The sequence below is a fragment of the Sinocyclocheilus anshuiensis genome, unplaced genomic scaffold (genome assembly GCF_001515605.1).
Source record: "Sinocyclocheilus anshuiensis isolate Anshui unplaced genomic scaffold, SAMN03320099.WGS_v1.1 scaffold80, whole genome shotgun sequence".
In the NCBI taxonomy this organism is placed as follows: domain Eukaryota; kingdom Metazoa; phylum Chordata; class Actinopteri; order Cypriniformes; family Cyprinidae; genus Sinocyclocheilus; species Sinocyclocheilus anshuiensis.
In genome coordinates this window covers 2,417,553-2,435,208 of record NW_015554102.1, presented here as the reverse complement: position 1 = coordinate 2,435,208, position 17,656 = coordinate 2,417,553, and the positions used below count along the sequence as shown (strand labels likewise).

The following is a 17,656-nucleotide window of genomic DNA, read 5'->3' as shown; positions in this document are numbered from 1 at the left end:
GTACTGTATATGTACATAGAGTACTTAAACAAGCTTATGTATGTTTATTAAAAAGTGAAAATGCTGACGTGAAATAATGAAAACTAAATGGTTGAATGTAATTAAACATTTTAAATGTAAAATAATTTAAAGTTTTGCAGTCTAATACAGAATATACAGAGGTGCAATTTTAAATATGACACTATTTTTGTATAATAAATTGAATAAATGTATAATTGAATAAATTTAAACTTTGAATTTTCTGGATTGGTTATATTTTCTTATTAAATAATAAATAACTTTTAATAATAAAGAACCCTTAAATGGTTCTAAAAAGAACCATCTAACTTGGATTCAAAGAACCATTTGGGGTTCTTTTTAATGAACCCATTCAAATGGTTTTATATAGAACCATTTTGGGGTTCCATATATGAAGCGGGTGATAGAACCATTTATTTTAAGAGTGTACCACAGAGTTTTTGACAGAAATGGTTAAAGAAGATGGAGCAAAGAGCAGCAGACTGACGGCAGCTAACGAGTGATAAGGACAACAGATGAGTTGTGTGATGAATGCTGAATGAAAGATGAAAAGATGCCGTGTAATCTGGGACTGAGAATTGGAGTGGATAGATAGTGTGAGTGTTTCCGCATGTGTTTGCGTTTGCATGTGAGTGTATATTCAAAGTCTAGGACAGACAGCAATTTTCAGTGACAATGATCTCTGCCCTCCTCATTATCTTTCTTTTACTTTTCTCCTTGAGTCCTTCTCTCACATTGAAATGCATGACATGCATTTGTGTCTCCTAACCAAGTGTTTTCACCAGGTGTTGATTCGTCATGCTTAGGTGTGCTGGCTAAATGTGGCACTGGAGGCAAGTGAGACAGGAGACAGAGCTCCTTCATAATGCAATAAAAATGAAAGAGTGCTGTTAGAGGGTCACAACCTTCCTTTTCCTATAAATGTGACGTATTGAATTTGCAGAAAGGTCCTGCTTAGTATTCAGTGTGTGTGTGTGTATGGGAGTTGGGCAGCAGCCAGTGTTCTTCATAAGGAAATTGGCTTTATGAACATACTAAATAATGATGTAATGAAAATCTAAATTAAGGATTCTGCTAGGGTTAGGTTTAGGAAATAGAAAATATCACTGACTTGTGTGTGTTTGGGTTTTACATACATTGTGGGGTCCAAATGATCTCATCTTGAATGATGTTGTCTGATATTAAAATTAGTTATTTCTTCAAAATAAATATATAAATATAAAAAAGAAAATGCTGTGAGTTAATTTAGTCACAGCATTATAATATACAGTATGAAAAATAGATTGATTTTAAGATCAGCTCAGTGTTAATAATTATTTATACAATTATCGTATTTATATTTTGATTTAACTTTTATTTTTATATTTTCTGTTTTAATTTAAATTCAGTTTAAATTGTAATAATTGATTAAATATTTTAGTAAATTATGTCTATTTTGCTTTTTATTTCAGTTTTATTAATTTTAGTGCTATAGCTTAAACTTAATTGATTTGAATTTTTACCATTTCTAACTTTTTTTTGGAGTTTTTTTTCACCATTTATTTTTATTTCAACTTTATGGCCAGCCCAGCAGTCAGTGGTCTGAAAATGGCTTTATGATACTAAATAATTATATTAAAATCCAAATTAAGATTTCTGTTAGGTTTAGGTTTGGGAAATATCCAAAAAATCCCTAACTGCATTAGTGTAAGCATTTAGGTTTTAGGTCCGAACGATCCTTTGACAGTAAAACATTTTGGATACCAGATGTTCCCCACAAACACAGTAAACTGTCTTAATAAAAATGTAAAAATTAATGATTTAGGATTGGAGGATAGAAAAAAACATTAGCTCAGTAGTTGGAAAGTCAAAGTCTTTGGCATGATAGGTCAATTAAAAATTAAATTAAATTAAAATTACACTCTAAAAAATGCTGGCTTAAATATAACCCAGCGCTGGGTTATATTTAACCCAGCATTTTTTAGAGTGTAAAACCATAGGCCTACTGAATTTGTGGAAGAGCTAAATCTTTGTTGACGTCATGAATAGTTTTTTGCGTGAGAGGGTGAGAACATGTTATTCTTGCTGGCTTAAATATCACTGTCTGCTCTGTGAGGACACAATATGCGCAACAACACCTGTCAGCATCCCAGCGGGTATGCGAGACCCCAGATCTACAGGTGAGAACAAGTGAAGGAGCAGCCGAGACCTTTTTGTAGGCTACATGGTGTTCATCACAACTGAGGTCACACCCTCTGTATAACTGCATAACCTTCAGACTCTGACAGAATGCAAGATATCTGTGATCACTGAGATAGGCTACATCACGACTGGGCTCAAAGAAGCCAGTGTGAGATGACTTTTGTCAGCCATCTAGTGGATTAGATAGACAATGCATTTGCTTTGTCTGTCATTTTACAGGTATTTGACATTTATTGTTTAAAACTAATATTTCTTTTTCAGTTACGTTATCCAATAGTGATTAGTATCTTTTTCAATTTCAGTAGTAACTAATTATTTTGACGAATTAGACTAGAGACTAATATTTACTCCATAATATTCGTTTAATTACTAGTACTTGTTCATTCGATATTAGTGTGTTGTTTTTCTTTGCTACTAGCATTGTTAAATGATTAGGCCTATATTGCTATTTTAATCACTGGAATCAGTTTCTGTTTTTAGAAGCAAGTGGCTATTAGGAATAATTGAATAGTTACTGGTAACTAAAGAATAGACCTGCATGGTAATATTGTGTTATCGTACTAGTAAATTCAAATTTAAAAATAATAATTTCTCACCACAGAAGTCACTTTCAATCCGCGTGACCTTGAATATATTGCGAAATCTGCGTGGGAAAATCTTCAGGTCTTCCACGAAATTCCTGATCTCACTGGGTTAATGACTGAATTTCACCCACGAGAATTCACCCAACACTGGTAAACGTCACACAGGAACAATGGGAAAATTATTTGTCTCTAATGGAATAGTGACTAGCAGTAAAAGAACAATTAGCCCATTTGTATCAACTTGTAGCTACCAATCACTATTTTATTTCTAGTATTAAAAACCATACTGCTGGTAGCATAAAAATAAACACTAATAGTAATCAGGTGAAAGCAGCTGTTTAAAAAAACGACATGCCTTCGCGTTCATGGGGGAAAAAACTACATTTCCCAGCAGTCTTAGCCCCACAGTGCCGTAAACGACACGCCTAGTCGCAAAGCTGAACGGTGACGTTTGCAAATCTGATGTTTGTGCTTTGTGGCTGTTTGCAGGAAACGCCACATTCTCAAACAACAAAACACAAGGTTTATTCAGAAGAAATGTCGACGTTAGGATATTAAAAAGAAAATCCGGGACGCTTGACGCGGATTCACGCTTACTGGCTTCAAACCTGCTACCTGGAGGCCTGTTGTGAGAGGAAATCCCCGGACTGAACTGCGACTCCAGGCCGGTCTGAGAGGACATGCCACCGGAGAGAAAGCTGTTCATAGCTCGCCTTTCTTCGCGTGTTTTACCCCTAAAACAAACGGCAAGTGCCTGAACTAAGACCAAACGACATTAAACTGTCAAACTGACATGAAAATGTGTTAAAACAAATCGAGGAGGTAAGGTTTATGGAGTGTTAGCAGACGGTGTCGATAAACAGGTAGAGTAGCTCAGGTGACCCTGATAGAAACGCATAAGTGATGAATTATATATTAACAACGCAGAAACAGGAAGACCTGAGCAGGTAGATAGTCAAAATAATGTTTTGTCAGTAAGGTCAACTACTTATTCAGCAAGAAAGTTTACGTTACCTTGACTAAAGCTTTAGTATTTAAAAGTATTTTGTACGCATACTGGAAGATCAGATTATTTGTATTATTTACTAGGTAACAATATTATTTAAAGCAACAGTTCTTCGTTCTTTGAGGGAGGATAAGATCTACTTATCTCACCACAAGTGTTGCAATCACCTGTAAAACCACTGTGAGGTAGTACTGTCATTTTCTCTCCACAATCTTCATCTCAAGACACCATCCCAAAGTTGCTTCTGTTGCAGAACCTCTGTTGACGAGGTCACACTGCTTGCATGTTAATGTCTGGGTTTCATCTCCTGGTTGTGTCCGTCATATTTGACATAAGCTGCTGATTTCTTAGGCTTGCCATTTCCGAAGCGTTTACAACTGAGGACTCGAATCCGGCAGGATGAACCGTTACCTGCCAGTGGCACGGCAGCACTTTTTGAGTGCACTCGCAAGCACGAGCGTGGTGGTCAAGTCCATATGTGCCACAGTGATCCTGATGTACCTGCTCTCCTGGGCTGCTAACACCCCTTACCTGCTTGGCGTCACACCTGGCTTCCTTTTCCCACCAAACTTCTGGATTTGGACGCTTCTGACCCATGCAGTGGTGGAGCAACACATTCTCGGCGTGGCGGTGAACATTGCTACTGTGATGGTTGCTGGACGGCTTTTGGAGCCATTATGGGGAGCGCTGGAGCTGCTGATCTTCTTCGCTGTGGTAAACGTAGCAGCCGGTCTCCTGTCTGGACTCTCTTATCTTCTCACCTACGCTGCCACCTTTGACCTGGACTACCTGTTTGCTGTGCGGGTGTATGGTGCACCCGCTTTTCTGGGGGGCATTCTTGTAGCACTGAAGCAGACTGCGGGAGACACAACAGTGCTTCGAGTTCCTCAAGTACGTTTGAAAGCCGCCCCGGCGCTAGCTTTACTAGCAATAGCCGTCCTGCGGCTTGCAGGACTGCTGGACACTTCAGCTCCACTAGCAGCATGCGGGTACGGCACTCTGTCCGGGTGGGTTTACCTGCGCTTCTACCAGAGGCACTCTAGGGGGCGTGGAGACATGTCAGACCACTTTGCCTTCGCCTCCTTCTTCCCAGAGGCACTCCAGCCGGCTGTTGGCTTTGCAGCTGGGCTTGTGCACGCTGCCCTTGTGAAGATAAAAGTTTGTCGTAAGATGGTGAAGCGATATGATGTCGGGGCTCCATCCTCCATCACCATCAGCCTACCAGGCACAGACCCACAAGATGCAGAAAGGCGGAGGTACGTTAATTTAATTAAGAGTGGCTGATATTTATTTTCATGATATGGTTTATATTAACATTTATATACTATTTCTTCTAATTAGAAATTAAAATTAATTGTTTAAATGTTACAAATGGGTTTAGGAATTAGTACAACTTTTTAATGTACAGTATGAAAAATATGGTTATTTTTTTATTTTACCTAGTTATTTTAATATTTGTATAGTGCATAGATGCATCCGTTACATTATATGAAAACTGAAAATATAAAAATTAAAGCATGTAACAAATTACTAAGAATATAAATATTTTATTTTGTGTTTTACTAATTTTGCTAAATGTATTTGTCATTTCTATTATTTTTTACTGTATCTATTGTGTTTCATTTGTTTTTATTTCAGTTTTAGTTATTTTAGTACTTCTAAAGTTTGTTTTTCATCTAATATTTATATTTTAATTTCAACTTTATTTAATTAATTGTTGAATACATTTAAAACAAATCTCTAATATCGACCAAGGACCAATATGGTACCGACATATTGTGCATTTCTAGAGCTAATAAAGTAAGTCAATTTGACAGCGACCAGTCTGATTGTTCTCAGTTTTGATGTATCCATGTCTGTTTATTGGCGAATAGCAGCATCAGTTCATTTTTTTGTGTTTGCCCACAGGCAACTTGCTTTGAAAGCTTTGAATGAGCGTCTGAAGCGTGTGGAAGACCAGTCGGCTTGGCCCAGCATGGAAGACGATGAGGAGGAGGATGAAGATGAGGAGGTGCGAACAGACACTCCTCTCCTTTCAAGCCGAGAGACTTTGCCACCAGCACCCAGCACCACACAAAATCCTACGGGACAACAGGAGTCCAGCATCATAAGTTTTGAAGATGCTCCGATCCATTCCTAACACGAAAAGACACGCACACAATCCTTGTTTTTGTCCTGCAGAGTTCAGTTTATCCTTACAATCACAAACGCTACTGGAGACATCTCGCACAAACACACACGCATTATCTTGGTAATGTTTTACATAGTTGCCACTAAATGAACACATTACCTAAACTAAATGACAAAGACATCCATACTCAGTTTTTCAGCTGTACAAAAAAAACCCTGGACTAGTCGGTTTCATAGCATCTGCAGTGCTCCAGTACTTCTGCTTTGTAAAAACAAGAATATCTTCTCTCCCTCTTGCCTCTTGTGTCAGGTTTTTGGGAAGTATCCTTTTGAATAAATGCTCTAATGGTTTATGGGATTCAGTTTTTAAATGTATGGCAGACTCTGCAAATGTTTATGGGTTGCCTCTTTTTTTTTTTATTTTGTTTTATTTTTTTGGCATAGTATCAGAAAAAAGGCAAGATTCCTCATATTTATTGGGCAGAAGATGGAACTTTTTTGCTGTTTACTGATGTAACGGCATCAAAAGAATGTCTGGAACTTCAAGGGCAGGATTGCTAAAGATGAATGTTTTTGCAAAATTTGGGACTTTTCGAAGAATGCGTGATATCTAATTTAAGGTTCTGCTCTCATTGATAAGGATGTGGCCCTTTGATTTCCTGTTTTCAGTCATGATGATTTCATAGGTGGAGGCACAGTGAGGAGAGAGTCGGATACGGTCACTTCAAAGATATTTTTGTTCAGAATAGTTTGAAATGATAATAGCAATACAGAATCTGATTCTGTCCCCCGTTGTACCCTTTTCCTCATCTGTACTTTAATGATCTGTCTATATGTGTTGGCTTTGATAAGAGTGTTGCACTCTAAATTATGAGCTTGCATAATGGACCTGTTTTTATAAAACACAGATTGTTTACACAATGTGGCTTGAGTTTCATTTAATGTTACAATTTTTGATTAGGTTTCCTGAAATTTACACTAATATTTGTAACACTTTTTCTTTGGGGTTTTACTAGTAATTGTTGATTTGTTTTCTCATGGTTCCTATAGGTGTCAGCCTTGATGCTTCTCTCGCAGACTTATTCTCTGATTCAGGTTTCAGCCTAATTTTCTGATCTCTCTCCATCTATAATAAAGACTGAATGAAGAGCACACCTGTCCCAGAGGACCTTATTGATTCAAAACAATTGATCAGTGCTTTGTTATTCATTTTATTAGTTAGTGTTTATATCTGTGTGCATGTACAGTATCTCACAGAAGTGAGTACACCCCTCACATTTTTGTAAATATTTTATTATATCTTTTCATGTGACAACACTGAAGAAATGTTATACAAGAGTGTACAGCTTGTATAACAGTGTAAATTTGCTGTCCCCTCAAAATAACTCGACACACAGTCATTAATGTCTAAACCGCTGGCCACAAAAGTGAGTACACCCCTAAATGAAAATGTCCAAATTGGGCCCAAAGTGTCAATATTTTGTGTGACCACCATTATTTTCCAGCACTGCCTTAACCCTCTTGGGCATGGAGTTCACCAGAGCTTCACAGGTTGCCACTGGAGTCCTCTTCGACTCCTCCATGACGACATCACGGAGCTGGTGGATGTTAGAGACCTTGTGCTCCTCCACCTTCCGTTTGAGGATGCCCCACAGATGCTCAATAGGGTTTAGGTCTGGAGACATGCTTGGCCAATCCATCACCTTTACCCTCAGGTGTGTTTGGGGTCGTTATCATGTTGGAAGTCCCCGTGTTTTACCCCTAAAACGCAAGTGCCTGGAAGTCCCATGTCCCAGTCTCCGAAGGGAGGGGAGCATGCTCTGCTTCAGTATGTCACAGTACATGTTGGCATTCATGGTTCCCTCAATGAACTGTAGCTCCCCAGTACCGGCAGCACTCATGCAGACCCAGACCATGACACTCCCACCACCATGCTTGACTGTAGGCAAGACACACTTGTCTTTGTACTCCTCACCTGGTTGCCGCCACACACGCTTGACACCATCTGAACCAAATAAGTTTATCTTGGTCTCATCAGACCACAGGACATGGTTCCAGTAATCCATGTCCTTAGTCTGCTTGTCTTCAGTAAACTGTTTACGGGCTTTCTTGTGCGTCATCTTTAGAAGAGACTTCCTTCTGGGACGACTGCCATGCAGGCCAATTTGATGCAGTGTGCGGCGTATGGTCTGTTGAGGGGACAGCAAATTTACATTGTTATACAAGCTGTACACTCACTACTTTACATTGTAGCAAAGTGTCATTTCTTCAGTGTTGTCACATGAAAAGATATAATAAAATATTTACAAAAATGTGAGTGGTGTACTCACTTCTGTGAGATACTGTATATACCATTCATTGGAGTCTGTAGGATTTTTGTTTTTGATAGAAGTCTTATGCTCAGCAAGGCTGCATTTAATTAATCCAAAATACAGTAAAAACAGTAATATTGTTCAAAATAACTTTTATATTTTAATATACTTATAATTCATTCCTCTGATGGGAAAGCTGAATTTTCTGCAGTTATTGAGTCTTCAGTGTCACATGATCCTTCAGAAATCATTCTAATATGCTAATTTTTTGCTGCTTGATAATATTTTTTTTTATTATTGCCAATTTTAAAAACAGTTGTGCTGATTAATATTTTTTGTGGAAACTGGTACATTTTTTACAGGATTCTTTGATGAATTTAAAAATGGAAAGAAAAAACACTATTGTATAAATGTATTGTATGAAAATAACAAATTTAAATTAACAAAGGCTCTGCATGAGCTTTACCATGTTAGGCAAAAGACAGTCTTAAGTGGTTTTACAGACGTTTTATACAGAAAGTTCTTGTTTCATTAATGAAGGTTCGTTGAGCCCAAAACTTTCATGACTTCCATGAGGATATGAGAATATTAGTTTAGGAGGTGCTGATAAACATATTCATCTTCAGGTGTGTTACCCAGGTGTTTTTGATTTAGGTTGACATGTTGAAGTTGGGGTGAAAATCTCCTACATGGATGATAAAACCACTAGTTGATCTTTAGTGCCAGGGCTTTGATAAGAAGTGGAACTAGCCACAATATATCCCCCACCTCCCCCAAAATCAGTAGCCCCTCACTGCAGAACAAAGATTCAGGGGGCGGGGTTGGATCCACATCTAGGGGGTGGAGAATGGTAGGTTTAGGGGTGGAGATGGGTGGGTTTAGGAATCGGGGTGGAGACGGGTAGGTTTAGGTATATGTAAGGTGGGAGGGGTTGGATCTGGATCCAACCTCGCCCCCTGGATCTTGCAATTCTGCAGTGAGGACCATCTCCCCAAAATGGCAATTCTGTCATTTACTCACCCTGAACCACTCAGCCATATGACTAACTGCAGCACACAATGAGATGTTAGGCAAAAGACAGTCTCAGTCACCATTCGCTTTTGTTATATGAAACAAAAAGTGCAATAAAAGTGGATAGTGACTGAGGCAGTCGTTCTGATTTTTTTGTGTTCCACAGAAACTCGTACAGGTTTGGAACAACATGATGGTAAGTAAATAATGAAAAATTTAATTATTGAGTTAAATATTCTTATATCCGGTGGGTTTGTTTGTAGACTAGAGACCTTGTAATGAGGCACAGTTGCCGATAGATGGCGCATCAAACACGCATTATCATCGTCTGTTCTTATTCAAACTCATTCAGCTTGAGGGAAGTCCTATGCTCAGTTTCGTATCGGGTTCTACACGCTATCTCTTAATTGTTGCTTCCTAAAACAAGTCTACTGAGCATCATCACATTTGATGCTGATTACATTTCAAGCAATATATTTTGATTTTTAGAGTTTTCTTTTCCAAAGAAACTTTATTCAACGGTATGCTTATACAGTTAGGGGTTGTTTTAAACTGGAAAACGTTGTACGTTGGTTAGATAGAGTCCCCTTTTGCTCCATGAACGACACGCATTTTTAGTTTTTAACTTCATATATAACACAAAACGGCCTTGTTAGGGTGGTCCGTCTCTCATAATGACTCATTCATCCACCGCCAAATAAACTCTCTTCAACGTGTTCGCGCAGGCGTGGCTCGAGCTCGTGCACGCAATCCCTTCCCCCTTCTGAATGCCCGCGCTCTGCGCGTGCTCGCCAACGGTTTATTGTATCGGCTAGAAGAGGCGACGGAGCTCCACCGTTGATATAAAACAAAACGGCTAGCCATCTAAACTGCAAGTAAGGTTACTTTTTCTTCTCGTCTTTGTATTTATGCAGCTATTATAAACTTTATAAGCTCAATTCTCTGCGGACTGGTTGTTTTAAAACTACTTTTTTGATACAGTGGAAAGGGAAGAGCTCAGCGACTGACCATTCGCCGCTTCCGCGAGCAACCGCCGGCCGGGAAAAGCAGTTTACCCTCGGCGTCCAGATTTAAAAACCCGTTTAAAGATATATCCAGGTATTTAGACATAATAACGAACTTTACAATGTGTGGTGAAAGCTGTAAAGTTCACACACAAGTGTTTCTTCGTGAATATATTCGATATTACCGGTAACAGTTATATATATGCGGTGGAAGCTGTTTGTCTTTGTTGATTTAAAGCGGTGAGCTAAAACTCGACCCAGACACGCATAATCTCAGATTTAGACGTAACTGGAGGATTATTGATTTTATTTACCCATAACTGACATTGTTCTTGAGTGATTTTTAACATTTGTTTAAATAAATAAGATTAGTAATCTAAAATAAGCAGAGGATTCATAAACTGATTAATGCAAAAATTTAAGATTATAATTTTACTAACCTTTGTGATTTGTCGTATTCTTGAACATTTGAAATGTATAAGTTTTTCTGAGATAATCTTTGGCATTGTTTTGTTTGGTAACACAAATAACTTTATATCTTTATTCTGGTCCTTTCCCATAATTTGCTTGAGTTCAGTCTTAAAAAATGTAGTGTTTTATTGTAGTGTAGCTTTAAACAGTATTTAGTTGTGTTCAAGTGAGATATAATTATGTATTATATGTCATACAAACATTTTTTTAATTGAAAACAACAGTACAGGCAATCGAACAAAATGACAAATTTCTTCATTTTTTCTGTTAGCTATGATATTGTAACAAAAGTCTTGAGTGACCGATAGAAGTCATTGCGATTAATGTTCCTATTAATATGGGTCTATAATCCCATACAGTGGTTTGAAACTCCCATTGGGTCTTATTTACAATTTCCATGACAGCATGAGTGGGAGACATTTTAGAGCAAATCTTTCATAAATCAGTTTATGAATGTACATTGTCAAGTGGTTTTACATTTTATACAGAAAGTTCTTGTTTCATTAATGAAGGTTCATTAAACCTACAGGTGCCATCCAGTCTAATCTGTATCACTTTGAATAATTCACAAACCTTACTGTTGCCACGCAGTTATCAGGAGGTCCCAGAAGTCATGTGCCCACATGCAACCCGATGAATTTTGACTGTTTGACATCCATGTGGATATGAGAATATTAGATTAGGAGGTGCTGGTAAACATCAGATTCATCTTCAGGTGTTCCCCAGGCCCTCAGCCTGCACAGCAACTCATTATAATGCATATTGTGTTTCGTTTTAGCTAGACATGTTGAAGCTGGGGTGAAAATCTCCCACATGAATGTACGTTTTAATATAGTGGGATATATGGAAGATAGAACCACTAGTTGATCTTTAGTGCCGAGGCTTTGTCTCTTCTGCTGGTTTTCAGACTTTGATCTTTAGCTTTGCTGCTCTGTGTGTGTGTGTCAGTGTTTAATCTACTGTCCATCAGAGCCACTCTCATCGCCACGGGCCTGTTCATCAGTAATGTGGGCTCTGTTCTGTAGCTGCCAGCTTTATCTTGGCCACTGGGATGCAGCTTGCACTTCAAAGACATCTGGCCCAGTTAACAGACACTTCCAGATCTGCCTCTATTTAAACGGCTGTTCTGGATCAGAAAATGAAGTGCTGTGTCATGTTGATGCGATCGGATGGGTTGGTTCTGCTGTGGTCATGTTGAAATTGCTCTGTTGAAGGCTTGTCGGATGTCACCGTTGGCTGTGATGAGTCAACTGAGGACTCTGAACCCTGTGTGGCTTTGATTACTGGGCCTAAGGGATGGTTTGGTGTGTATTTACAGTACTTTATAATGGTAGAGGACTACCACGAATGGCTCCATTCATATTAGAGTTTGTATTTTGCAGGAAGTGACATTGAAAAATGAAGTATCCCAACATTATATAGCCATGGCAATTATTCCGGTTGCTGCTGCAAAGGTGACTGGTAGCGCAGTGCTGCAGTGTTTAACTGTGTATGTGTATGTCTTTTGTAGGTATGGCAGCGATTCGCAAGAAGCTGGTGATTGTAGGAGATGGAGCGTGCGGTAAAACCTGTTTGCTTATCGTGTTCAGTAAAGACCAGTTTCCTGAAGTCTATGTCCCCACGGTGTTTGAGAACTATGTCGCCGACATTGAGGTTGACAGCAAACAGGTGAGCACAACACACTTGAGAAATACAATGTGCATAAATATCATTGTTCCTGCTGTTTCTAATTGTGTCACTCACTGAGGTGATTTTATGCTGATTATAAAACAATGACTTGTTAAATTAAGATGCGCAATAAAGTTTGGCTCATTTAAAGTCAAATTATTAGCTATTGGAGGACCATGTGTTCACATGTAAACCCTAAAACCCAGTTTAATAGGCTAAGTAAGTCCTTGCCTGTCAGTTGGAGCTCTTGGAAGTGGCTTTAATGTGAAAATATTGACCTGATTCACTTTCCTTATTTAGCTTAACATGCTGATGGCACCTCCATCTGTCCTTTTTGTGGTGGAAGTCCATTTTAATGGTTTGGGATGTTCTGAATGTGCGTTTGAGCTCAGTGTGTCTCTTTATCCAATAGGTGGAACTTGCTCTCTGGGATACCGCAGGACAGGAGGACTACGATAGGCTCCGCCCTCTTTCGTACCCAGACACTGATGTCATTCTTATGTGCTTCTCTGTTGACAGTCCTGACAGTTTAGGTAAGGATACTCCCTTTGGTCTATTGTTTTGTGTACCTTTCTCACATGCGCATGTTGTAATTACATTATCTTTCCTTTTTCTAATGAAACTTACCTCCGGTCGGTGTTAAAACTCCAGTATTGACCTTTGATCTCTGACATCTGTGTAGAGAATATTCCAGAGAAGTGGACACCTGAGGTGAAGCACTTTTGTCCAAACGTTCCCATCATCCTCGTCGGCAACAAAAAGGACTTGCGGAATGATGAACACACACGCAGGGAGCTGACTAAGATGAAGCAGGTAAACATATACAGAGTACTTGCACAGAAAATACATTACTGTACTCTTCAACTGGACGTTTTTAAGATAATTGGTTGTTAAGTTTTTCTTGTTTCAATAAACGTAGAGTATCAAGACACAAATAATGTGTACTGACAGCATATTTTGTTGACTGTCCAATAGGAGCCTGTTAAGGCAGAGGAAGGAAGAGACATGGCCAATCGAATTGGTGCATTTGGTTACATGGAGTGCTCAGCCAAAACAAAAGATGGCGTTCGGGAGGTGTTTGAAATGGCCACTAGAGCGGCGCATAACCCCCCCCCCCCACATTGGCCAAATGCTTTTGAGAAAGAGATCCCAGAAAAAAAGCTTTGTTTTGTCTCTTTTTTCCCCTTTTGGTCTTATTTTTAGTCATGGAGATGTTTATCAGTATTTAAGAGAACTTGGACAAATGGGACTTTTTTGATGCTTTATCTGATTTTGTGGTATCATTCAAGCTTGCCCATCTGCCAAATGCTGTTATGTGACCCTGTGGGCTGATTGGAAAGGTGTGATCCTGTGAGCTGCCAATCAATACTTCAGCCCATCCCTCATGTGCTGGGCTTTTTTTCTGCAACATGAAACAGGGCTGAACTTGATTGTTTCTGTATGTATGAATCATTTTAAGGTTTTCTTTTAGATCAGGGCAAGATTGGGATTTTAGAACAAAAGTACAAAATAGCTGTTTTAAAGCAAAAAAGGGGCATGGGGTGGGTGGGGGGTTGATATGTATACATACCTGTACATATGAACGTGTGTATTTGTATGTACACACATTCAGGACTGGAAATCGTATTTGTAAACTAGACTTGGTAATCTTGTGTAATAAAAGATGTTCTATAAGGAGCAACTCTGTGTGTGTGTGTGTGTGTGTGTGTGTGTGTGTGTGTGTGTGTGTGTGAGAGAGAGAGAGAGAATGATCATGTTAATGTGTAAACCTTCACAAACTAGCAGAATGTAAATGATGCAAACAGGAAAAAATACCATTTTGTTTCTGCTTCCTTTTTGTAAGTAGTTCACCAAAACAATACACTTCTGTTATTTACTCATTACAGACCTGCTATTCATAAAGTGTTTTTAAAAGTGTCTTTTTTTCATGAAATAAAAACATGTTAATCAGAGACATCAATAGACTGCACACTTACTCCCTATGCATTTCTGCTAAAGCATAGTATTCTTCCTAACAAACTGCTACTGGTAGTAGCAAACTGTTATATTTCTGTTAACTGTCAATCACAAATAATTAAAGTATATACATATAAAACTATAGTAAATGTAATATTTTAGTACATTATATTACAACATAACATTTTAGTTATGAAATCTAGAAGCTTTAAATGCCTTAATAACAAAGGTGAATTGCATCAATTCAGGTATGAGATCATCGTATAAATAACATAAAAGCGTCACAAAGAGGCCTAGTGTGTCTTGTTTTACTGTTTTTCAACCCAAGTAGTAACTCAATATAATTTTTCATATCTATCTGAAATAACAAAGTGTTGGGTTTTCCATTAGCCCATTTCTGTTTATGTATATGGTATTTCCCCATAATCAAACAAAGATTAACAATAAAGGCCACATTTGGTGGTAATCTTTGTCTATTAAAATAAAAAAATACATATTTGTCAGAAAAGTAAACCTTCATGCCTAGGCATTTACAAAGGAAACATTCCAAATCTATCCAAAACATTTAGCTATAAATGCAGTTAAAAAATAAGTGCACAACATTTTCTTTCTCAGTCCCACAGAAATCACATATAACATCTACATCAGTACGAAATCTAAGAAAAAGAGTTTTAACAGGGTACACCAGATGGAGTATTTTAAAATGTACTTCTCTCACCTTATTATGCAATATTTTTTAGGCAGCAACCATGCATATTTCCAGTCAATGCACTCAAATTTAGAATGCCAGTATGTTTTAGAAGATATTGGGCTGTATTCTGTATCTAAATAGTAACTTCCTGATAGAGTAATTATTCAATTTTCTATCATTAATAGTAACTCTATTAATTGCAACATCAGGTCTGACTCACAGTCTCCTTATTCACATTTCCTTTAAACAGACATTTTAATCTGGATGGTATAGCATCAAACACTATACAATATTCTTTGGGGATTATTGGAATATTATACCTTTGAAGAAATTCTATGTAGGTATACAGGTGCCCATTTTCAAAGAATTCATCATATTAATAGATTATTAGTGAATGATGACATTTTGGTCCATTCCTCACACAAGCTAATGTATGACTGGAAATTTAACACAGAAGTTGAATGGACTTCTTTTATGGTGCATTTTCATGGTCACTGTATGCTTTTATTGTATGTAACCGAGTACAGGGCATTGTTCAAAATTTATGTTTTACAGAATAAAGTCATATTTTAAATGACATGAAGATGAGTAAAATACGGTTTTAATTTTTGCCCAAACTATTCCCTTTCAGCAAGTGGAGTAGATATTTATGCAGTTTCATTAATGTTGAGATCACCAAACATTGTACACATACACACGATACAGAACTCAAGTCAGTTCCTGGTGTAAAATCAGGCACTATTTTTTATATTTCAGAATTTTAGCACTATTTACACACCAACAACATGTAGATTGGTGACATTTCATCATCTGTTCATAGAACCTATCTGTGAAATGAACTTTAGGGTGTCATGAAGACTTAATAGGTGACAAGACAGTTCCTTCACAGGACTGGAAGGAAAAAGTTTTAACAGAAGTGGAAATCCTGCTTTCATTTTTGTCAGTGAACAGTATGTTCTGTTTTTACGCTGATGACTACGCCTCTGCACTCCAGCTAATGTTGAGAGAGTTTACTGATTCAAAATTTAGCGAAGAGGAGCTGGAATTATTTCGAGTTGCCACCCACTGGATAATCCGGGATTCAGAACAGCACGATGAAATTCTCCAAACCATCGATACCAATATGTTTAATGACAGTGTAGTGGATAATTCTCGGATATTATGCAATATAACACAGCCGGCTTCTATTTAACTGAAGAGGGGGGGAAAACATGACTTGTTGAGGAAGGAAGGAAGGAAGGAAGGAAATAGTCATGCAGCCCCCAGGCAACACTCAGACCCGGGCTGGCTGAAAAACTCAACAACTTGCCATTTCTGTCTTTCTTGTGAAAGACTGCGCTGTGACGCGGGACCGAGAGAAAGGGGTCGCCGCCCTTTCGCGATCGCCCTTTCGCGATCTCTCTCTCTCGCCCTCTCCCTCTGTCTCTCGGAGAGTTTCATCCTCCCCTGCTACTGCTGCGTAAATGCAGCGAGCCTCGCTTAAACGCCGGCCTTTATATATGCGCCTATTTTTAGCCCCAGCGCGTGAAGCTATTTTTAACCAATATGAGCTCATCGCCTTCCTGCTCATCCAATCAGAGCACAGAGGTGAGCACGTGTGTGGGCGGGAAGCACAGAGAGAGTGACGGACAGCTGATGGAAACCGGCCTGGCAGCACGGGAGCGCGCTATGCCAATTTGAAAATCAAAATAAGATAAAATGAAATAATACATCATTAATCGATATATTATTATATTATACAATTAATATAATTTAAATACTAACAAAATATAATTATAAAAACAATACATTAACATTAATATAATAACAATAAATAATTTTAATATTAAGAAGGCTTAGGTCATTCAACATATACATTATGCAGTTCCACAGTACCATAACAAATTATATTCTATCTGTTTGTGGTAGCAAGCGCTGTTTCTATGCAGTGGCGTGCTGGCGAAACAGCATTAAAGTCGGCATGAAATCAAAATTGAAAATTCTTATTTTTTTAATGGAATACTGTAATGTTTATTATAAATAATTTATCTGTGCACTTCATTATTTTTTTTAAATTCATGTGCCCTCATAATCTTTAATCAAAAACGTTAACCTCCCCTCCCCCTCAAAACCACTCATCTTCTCTTCCGGTCACGAGCCATGGCGCAAGGGCGGAGCTAGTTACATGAGGGGTAAACAAAGCCCAAGCCAAGCGACAACCTCCCGCTCTCTCTCCTGAAGCCAACACGGAAGTGACTTAAACTGTAATTCGTCAACTGGCCGCTAGAGGCTGGCTGCAAAAGGGAGTCAATCCCATAGACTCCCCATGTTAAAATGCCCAACTTTACAGCAGAAAAGAAACGTTTACAGCCTGATTTTGCCAAATGATTTTGGTCTATATAGCTAATTTTGCCCTTCATAACAACTGTGAGGGGGGTGAATTTTTTTATAACTCATCCGTTTAAATTATATTAAGCCTTAAATTTCTGCATAATTAAGGGCGTGGCCACTTGAGTGACGGGTGGATTGCCGCTGCTGTCACCACCGTAGCGCTAGGTGGGCATGGTTTCAGCAACCAGCTCCCGCCTCTTTGCCATTTTCGATTATCTGGGAGTGACGCGCGGTGACGCGCTGCCAAGATGGCG

General features: G+C 38.5%; 2 protein-coding genes across 3 annotated transcripts; both read left to right on the top strand.

Moving 5' to 3' along the window:
* The first annotated feature begins 3,168 nt into the window (after window positions 1–3,168).
* Window positions 3,169–6,124, top strand: LOC107669665 (transmembrane protein 115-like). Its single transcript, XM_016462000.1, has 3 exons — window positions 3,169–3,529; window positions 4,141–5,045; window positions 5,698–6,124. The coding sequence occupies exons 2-3, from the start codon at window positions 4,189–4,191 to the stop codon at window positions 5,927–5,929; spliced, it is 1,089 nt and encodes a 362-aa protein (XP_016317486.1). The 5' UTR covers window positions 3,169–3,529; window positions 4,141–4,188; the 3' UTR covers window positions 5,930–6,124.
* A 3,864-nt stretch (window positions 6,125–9,988) lies between these two features.
* Window positions 9,989–14,063, top strand: LOC107669667 (rho-related GTP-binding protein RhoA-B-like). Of its 2 annotated transcripts, XM_016462003.1 has the most exons (6): window positions 9,989–10,117; window positions 10,224–10,340; window positions 12,228–12,385; window positions 12,798–12,918; window positions 13,068–13,198; window positions 13,361–14,063. In XM_016462003.1, the coding sequence occupies exons 3-6, from the start codon at window positions 12,230–12,232 to the stop codon at window positions 13,586–13,588; spliced, it is 636 nt and encodes a 211-aa protein (XP_016317489.1). In that variant the 5' UTR covers window positions 9,989–10,117; window positions 10,224–10,340; window positions 12,228–12,229; the 3' UTR covers window positions 13,589–14,063. The 2 variants fall into 2 exon arrangements, with proteins under 2 accessions (XP_016317489.1, XP_016317488.1); XM_016462002.1 differs by lacking the exon at window positions 10,224–10,340 and having other exon boundaries at window positions 9,991–10,117.
* The last annotated feature ends 3,593 nt before the right edge of the window (window positions 14,064–17,656 follow it).

Coding starts and splice junctions, on each gene's coding strand:
- LOC107669665 (XM_016462000.1), top strand. CDS start 4,189: ATGAACCGTTACCTGCCAGTGGCACGGCAGCACTTTTTGAGTGCACTC. Junction 5,046..5,697: donor CAAGATGCAGAAAGGCGGAG/GTACGTTAATTT, acceptor GTTTGCCCACAG/GCAACTTGCTTTGAAAGCTT.
- LOC107669667 (XM_016462003.1), top strand. CDS start 12,230: ATGGCAGCGATTCGCAAGAAGCTGGTGATTGTAGGAGATGGAGCGTGC. Junction 12,386..12,797: donor TTGAGGTTGACAGCAAACAG/GTGAGCACAACA, acceptor TTTATCCAATAG/GTGGAACTTGCTCTCTGGGA. Junction 13,199..13,360: donor AGCTGACTAAGATGAAGCAG/GTAAACATATAC, acceptor ACTGTCCAATAG/GAGCCTGTTAAGGCAGAGGA.